This window comes from Fukomys damarensis, unplaced genomic scaffold, assembly GCF_012274545.1.
Source record: "Fukomys damarensis isolate Sample0158 unplaced genomic scaffold, DMR_v1.0_HiC HiC_scaffold_26, whole genome shotgun sequence".
Taxonomy (NCBI): Eukaryota; Metazoa; Chordata; class Mammalia; order Rodentia; family Bathyergidae; genus Fukomys; species Fukomys damarensis.
In genome coordinates, this window is record NW_022900938.1 from 32,225,443 (window position 1) to 32,233,191 (window position 7,749).

The following is a 7,749-nucleotide window of genomic DNA, read 5'->3' on the forward strand; positions in this document are numbered from 1 at the left end:
TTTTTTTTTTTGGTACAGATATGCAGGCCCCTGTAGTCAAAAAGCAGATGCTATCTTCAGACTCAACTGGGCCACTTACCTTGCAAGTACAGAAAACATCATAGTAGCTAGCTTTGACGGCAGAGGAAGTGGTTACCAAGGAGATAAGATCATGCATGCGATCAACAGAAGACTGGGAACATTTGAAGTTGAAGATCAAATTGAAGCAGCCAGGTGATTACTAGGAGATTAATTCTTAACTTCATTCCTCCCTTGATGTACATTTTACAATTATAAACTATAAAGAATTTAAAATGTGCCAGAAAGAATTTGAAATCTTTCATCCTTGGGATAGGTTTTAGGTGAAGATACTATGTTTTGACCAAATATTTATCATTATAGATTTATGTGAAGTTTTTAAAAGGCATTTCCTAGTTATACCTTGGTATGAGACTCTAAAAAGGGAGTTGGCACATGAGCTGCTGCGTTCTAACAGAGACTTGAAATTAATCAGATAAGGGACAAACTGAAGGATAAATGTACCCTGCGTAAATATCTGAATAAACAGAGAAACCTGTTCTGGTAGCCAATGATAGGTAGAGGAACTCAGTACAGATTTACAGTGTAGGGGGTCACAATTATGAAGTCTTGCGACCGGCCTACAATCTGGATAAGGGTGACTCTTCTATTTCAGGGAAATTGTGAAAGATCATGGGCCCCAAGTATAAAGGCTTAAGTAGGAATCACATCTCACTCTTGTGTTCTTCACTTATGGGTCTATGTTGGTGTGATCTGAATCATGAGTGATGAGTTCCTCATAGTGTACACACATGTAACATTAGTGTTTCATCTGCAAGCATTGTCACTGAAGCTTCACAGTAGCTCTGGGAAGTGGTTGTTACCTGTATTTCAGGCCAAGAAATGGGGTCTCTTAGATGACTTGCTAAAGTGAATCAGAATTGGAATCCAACCTCATTCCAACTGTTCTATTCAGTTACACCAACTGGTAAATGGGAAATGTAAACTTTGAATTCTATAACTAACAGCATGGATGTCTAGGAAAGCCTAACGAGTGAGGTAGAGATGATGTTGTATAGACTAGAAAATGCTGAACGATTCATGAATGTAGGGTCGGGAATGTAGCTCAGGGGCACAGTACCTGCCTGGCAAGGGCAAGGTCCTGAGTTTGATTTCCTGTACCAAAAAGAAAATAAAAAGGATTCATGAAGATTCATGAATGATTAAATGAATGGAAAAGAATTCTTCTAAGAAGAGAACCAAACTAAAGAGATTACAGTTAATTAAGTAATCTAGAGTGAATGAAATTCCCTTCTGCCAAAGTTAATAATTATTTTTCCTTAAGACTTAAAAAAGGAGAGACTTAGATTAGAGATAGGATAAATTTGTTCAAGATGGAGGCTTTAATATTTTAAAAATTAGTTTTTATCTCGCTAGACGTGTTCTGTGTATGAGAGATGGCACAGTGTTTAGGGCCTCTCAAATTTGATCTATAAAAGTCCTACACATACAAAATTGAGTATCTACAAAATGCAAGTTAACAAAATACTTAATTGAGGTATGTTTACATTAGAGCACTATTTCAGATTCTAAAAAGAACCAAACACAACAACATGGACAAATCTCATACCGTTTAATGAAAGAGATGCAAACATATACATCCTGTGTGAGCCAACGTATCTACACTGGAAAGCTAGGTGTAGATTCAGGTGCTACTTTTGTGGAATCTAACAAAAGAGAAACATTTCATTTTGTGTCTTCGCAGAGAGGGGATGATCTGAGGGTTTATGACAGTATCCAGAGGCCATGGCTTCAAGGCTGTGTTCCCTACAAAAAGGATTATCAAGTTGTGCGCTTATGAGTTAGTGCACATATCTATATATTGAAGTCTTCAAGTTTAAAGAATCTAACATGGGGAAGATGAGTTGAAAACTATTTTTAATTTTCTCTAGGACATGTATCATCAATTTAAAATACAAAAACGCTCAAAGTCACATAAATGTTAAAACAAAGGTTTCCAAGCCTCCCACAATACTCCAGAGCTGAATGTTCTGTTCTAGATTTTTAAAAGTAAAATCCCTTTCGACTTAATGCTAAGATTAAGAAACCAGTGTATAAAAATAAAGTTTAAAGAGAATAAGAAGAAATAAGTGCATAAAACATATTTCTCATTTCTTTATTCGGATTGCAATTCTGAACACAGGTTAGTAGCAAAAGACTTTCTCATTGAGTTTATTGGTACACTTTAGGGATACAGTAGTTACATTCATCATTGGGCTCTTGTTCCTTTACATGGCAGGTCTTGGCTCTCATTTTTCCCCACACCCCTGCCTTCCCTTCACCCCCTCCTCTCTTCCCTATTTACAGAAACTTTATTTCCATTTTTTCATTTTCTCATATTTTTTTCTTTTGCCTTATTTCCTCTCCCCTACCCGTCTCACTTCCCCTACACCTTTAGGCAAAAGACTTCTTAATCCATCAAGGAAAAATCGCTTTCTACTTAATGATGTTGAGATAACTAATCAACACCCAGCATAAGAAGGGATTTATTTAGACAGTGGTGTTTAAATTCTCAGGTAGGGGGCCCAGTGACTTTCATAAGCCCTACCCAGATGTTCTCCATGCCCTTATCTTTCTCCATTGCAGGGGCATGCACTCTCAAATGGAAAAACATCTGGAGAGATTTAAATTCAATTATGTAAAGAAAAGTGCATCTGGGCTGCAAATTTTTATATAAAGCTGTGAAAAAAACTGCCAGGATTTGTTTTCTGTGAAACACACACACGAGCGTGCGTGCGTGCGCGCACGCGCGTACACACACACACACTTAACAATTTTATGGACTCCTATAAAAGCAAGCCTTGTTCATCTAGACCTTAAGTTAGCCTGGTAGATATTTATCTGAGGTCTTTTTTCTTTCTGGCAGTGATCCATCTTAGTTTCGGATAAAATGAAAGAAATAACAAATGGCAGGATTTCACATTTGTGCAGTTATCTTAGTTTTCTATATACAGAGAAAAGCTGATTTGTGAACTTCTTTCGTGTATTTTAGACAATTTTCAAAAATGGGATTTGTGGACAGCAAACGAATTGCAATTTGGGGCTGGGTGAGTAGTTGTTTGACTGATGAATCTGTATGCATTCCTTGGTGAATATAACCCAGACCACACTAATTTACCTTTTGGATATAAATATTTGGAGATGAAAAGTGTGTGTATCAGGTCTTTGGTCACTGGAAATTCTCCCTCTAGAGGTCTGCTGAGCCAGACTTGAACTTTTATTTACTGTGATAAGAGAGGCAGGGGAAAATGACAAGGAAGGGAAAGAAAGAGGGAGAGAGGAAGGGGGAGGAAGGAGAAAGGAAACAGGAGGGAAGAAGGGAGACTTCTCATGAGTCAGTCAGTAAAGATTGTATGTTTCTTGTTTTTATTGATTGATTTTTCTTTCATTGGTTCACCCAGTCTCCAGGGTCAGTAAATGTTCCATATTTTTTTTCTTTTATCGTACCAAGAAAAGAGACCAGGGCTCCGAAAGTGTAGTCTTTAGATACGGCCCAATTAAGGCCAATTTAAGCCTCCTATAGCATGCTTTCTCTCTCTAAAGAGGCACAGTATATAAAGATGTGAGAAATGTGGAAACTGCAACTCGCTTACCATATGTCCTTAATCCTTTACCTCCATAAAAATAACTGTTTCCGTTCCTTAGTCATATGGAGGGTACGTAACCTCAATGGTCCTGGGATCGGGAAGTGGCGTGTTCAAGTGTGGAATAGCTGTGGCTCCAGTGTCACGGTGGGATTACTACGGTATGTGATTGCTCTCAGGTGCAAAGAAATAATAAATGTTAATCTTAAATGTTCAGTAACAAAACCATTCCTTTTTGAGTTTGGGTGTTTTTATAGCAAATAGGCTGATTCATCTTAGAGGTTCTTCACGGATACCTATTATAAGATGATCTCATTTATTCTGCTATCATGCAAGACTGGGTGGGTATATGTTATCTATACATTTAGTTTCTTACCGATAAATTCTTTTTTCCAAATTTCAAAACAGCCCCAGAGCTACATCTCTCAGATAAGCCTTTCCTTCATTTAACTTGATTTGGGGGCTTTAAAGATTAGCAGAAGAAAGGAAATGTGTATCCCTTTTTCTTTGGGTAAAAATTAAATATAAATTGGGCTTTTGGCAGAAAGAGAAGAATGAGGACTGATGAATATCCAGGGGTTTTGTTCATTCTCATTGTCTCTTACTAGGTGAATGATTCTGTAGACTTATCATGTTCATCATTGAGAAACTGTTGTTCTGTAAGTCATCATAACCTGTAATAGTACAAAGCCCAAGAGGAAGGGAGCAAGCAAGCACTGAAAGGTTAGGTAAGAAGGAAGGGGAGGAGAGATGCAGTGCTTTGCAGGACTTTCTCTGACAACATCTCAATTTCTGTATGCAGTAGAAGGATAAAAATCACTGAGAATAGATGTGCTGATTAATTATCTTATATTCTGATAAATGGTGGTACCAAGCCTCCAAAAACCTCTCTTTTAAAGTCTGCCTCAGTCAGTAAAAGGAAATGTAAAAAATATAATAGCTATCTTTCTGTTTTAAAGAAAAAATGGAGGGCAGAGTTACCACTTGATCCACACACAATGGAATCGTTTTCATATGACACTTTTCTATTTGATATTGTTCTGTCGGATAGCTTGTTTTTGGAGACCTCTTGTGGTCAATAAAATAATAGACCCATTATTTGAGTTTAAAAACGTAACAAGGTACTGGAAGGGTAGGGGAAAGGAAATAAGGGAAAAGAAAAAAACATGAGAAAATGAAAAAATAAAAATAAAGTATTTGTAAATAGGGAAGGGAAGAGGGGGTAAAGGGAGGGCAGGGGTAAGAGGAAAAATGAGAACCAAGACCTGTCATGTAAAGGTACAAGAGCAAATGATGAATGTAATTGTACAGTATACCTAAAATGTACCAGTAAACTCAATGAGAAAAAAAAAAAAAAGAAGAAGAAAAGCTAATACCTAAGAATTCAGTAGTTTTCAGGTATGTGAAAATTTGAACAGTATTCAAATATTAGATAAATGAATAGGTAAATGGTTTCAAAGTACATTTTTACAAGTTTACAATAGCTACTTTATGCAGTTGTGCATAATATTTTATATTTATTTTTTAAATGTTTAGATCTTCTTGCATATGTCAACCTGGCTAGTACAAATAATAAGGAGATATTGTGGTCCAAGAAAATGAAAATGCAGCCAGTAGCTATTTGGGGAAAATTTTATTTTGACCACAATAGAAGGGCCAGATGCAACTGAATTAGGGCTGGGAAGGAAGAAATACGTGTCTGAGTGATGGTCTGGGAGTCAGCATCTCTGGCTACATTACAAGTCAAATTTGGAGGAGACACTTCTGAAGGTAACACTATAGACCAGTACATGGGTTAAGACATAGGAAAACATCTAAAGTAACTGAATAAATGGAAGAAAATTTGTTATTGCAGGAATTACACATTTTTATTTTTTTCTCTCATAGACTCAGTGTACACAGAACGTTACATGGGTCTCCCAACTCCAGAAGACAACCTTGACCATTACAGGGTAAGAGATGAGGAATGATGCTTATTTTATAGACCATTTATAAATTATGAGGTTTTAAAGTGTGTCTCTTCTAGAAAATACAAAGTTTTTATTTCCTATGAAATCCTTGTTAAAAAGAAATAACACAGGTGGTTTAGAGATACTCCAATAGCTTCCCTACTACATTCTGCATAATTATAGTCTTTATCGTATGCTATATAGGTCACAATATGCATTCATTTGGAAATACAAAGCAACACCAGATAATTACTTTAATTATAAAAATTTCAGTTTAGAAAACATGTCAAATTCAACATATTCCTTTAGAGCCCAGAAAATTCTCGGAACCTTTAGTTATATATTAAAATTTCTTATATTATCATAATTCAGACATATTTAAGCCTATAATTTTCTTATTCATGGCCAACTGTGTATTAATTTTTCTAATACAATTGGAAGAAAACAGGTGAGGGTTTGATGCAGTTGGAAAGTACCCGGTAATGTCTTGACCACGAATTTCTGAATAAGATCCAAAGACTGTTTGCTTGACAGGAGGACCAGTGGGCATGTTGCTCTGCAGATGAGCTGTTGAATTTGAAATACGGTTGGGCTGCAGCTGCTATTAGTTTGCATTGCTACTGTAGATGCCACAGCAAAGCCTGAGCTTCCTCTTTGGTACTACCATGATGCAACTGGCAGTACTAGCATAAGTACTAGGGATTCTCACAGAATTTTGATCCCTCCAAAACCTTCCTGATTGTATTTGTCATATTTGTTTAAAAAAAAAACAAAACTAAAAATCTAAACTAAAATTTATAAATTACAAAGTAAAATCACCTCTGATGCTTTTATTCTCCAAAGGATCTTGGAAAGCCTTTCCAGGATAGTAAATTTAAAAGAGAAAGATAACAGGAATATAATATCTCCTCACCTGTGTCATGACTCTCCGTGCAAGGACTTTCTGTTAGTATATTTTTATGAGTGGTATTTGTATTTTTTTGTATGAAGTCATCATTACTGTGGATTCTGAGATCATTGGATCAAAACAAATTAAAACTCAAAGCTTCTGGTTTTGCGAACAAGTATAGAAGATTTGGTTTTTACCTTTTACATTCAACTTCATAAGCAAGTCAGGGGAGTGGGTAATGTGTTTATGTTAATGCCTCGTGTGTGTTTACATCTGTTTTTCAATCGAGATAGAAAAGCAACAATCTGCAAAGTGAGACCCACAACTCATCTTCCCCTTGTACAAAGGAGTCCCAGGATCAGGTTGACACCTTTTCTGTCAGTAGTCTCATCTGATACTTTATACTTAATTCTTCCCTTTCTTTCTCTTCCACAACCTTTCCCTTCTGTGAAGCCGTGTTGCTGCTGTCACATGATGTAGGACTTTATAAAGCAATACCCAGGTTGTCTCCCCTTAGCTTGTCTTCCAGAACTTCAGTCCCTTACACAAGAGCTAGGAAGCTAGACCCCCTCCCCCATAACATGATAGTGAGTTCTTCCTTACAGACTCAACTAAATCCAGTCCATGCTCTTTAAGCAGATGGTCAGCTCCTTGCTTATGATGGCCCAGTTTATACAACAGGCTTAGTGTCCTCTGAGTATTTCTGTGGCTTTCTATTTCATGACATTGTCCTCTCTCCTTTATCTGTGTCCTGTCATTTGCCCTCTCTCTACCTCTTCGGAAACTAGCATCTCTTTTTGAATTCCTATTATTGTCCTTTTAACCTTTGCTTGGATTAGTTATTTTGTATGGGCTTTTTCGCTGGGCAGTGTTGTTAGGTATTCAAAGCTTTCTTCAACATTATATTCTTTGGATTCCTTTGTATGGAGCATAACCTCAGAACATTTCCTGCTTCAACATACAATTTTTTTAACAGAAACATTGTCATACAAGTTGTATTTCTGCATCAGTTTGTCTTATTTCACAGCTTAAATCTTAGTGTGTTCCACCTAGAATAATTAGATTACTTAGTATACTTACTTAGTATTACTTACTATTACTTAGAACACTTAGAATACTTTGATTACCAGAGAATTTTCTCAGCTATTCTGAAATACTAAAATCTCCTAGGGCTGAGGATTTAGCTCAGTGGTACCATGCCTACCTCACAAGTGCAAAGTCCTTAGTTTGATCCCTGGTACTGCCAAAAAAAAAAAAAAAAAGATAAAAT

At 36.5% G+C, this 7,749-nt stretch overlaps 1 protein-coding gene across 1 annotated transcript in view; it reads left to right on the forward strand.

Moving 5' to 3' along the window:
* Positions 1–7,749, forward strand: part of Dpp4 (dipeptidyl peptidase 4) — a 73,791-nt gene that overhangs the window by 54,930 nt on the left and 11,112 nt on the right. The window contains exons 20-23 of the mRNA XM_010606844.2: positions 19–213; positions 3,050–3,104; positions 3,703–3,802; positions 5,529–5,593. Coding sequence (XP_010605146.1) covers positions 19–213; positions 3,050–3,104; positions 3,703–3,802; positions 5,529–5,593 — 415 coding nt within the window. The remainder of the gene's footprint in view (positions 1–18; positions 214–3,049; positions 3,105–3,702; positions 3,803–5,528; positions 5,594–7,749) is intronic.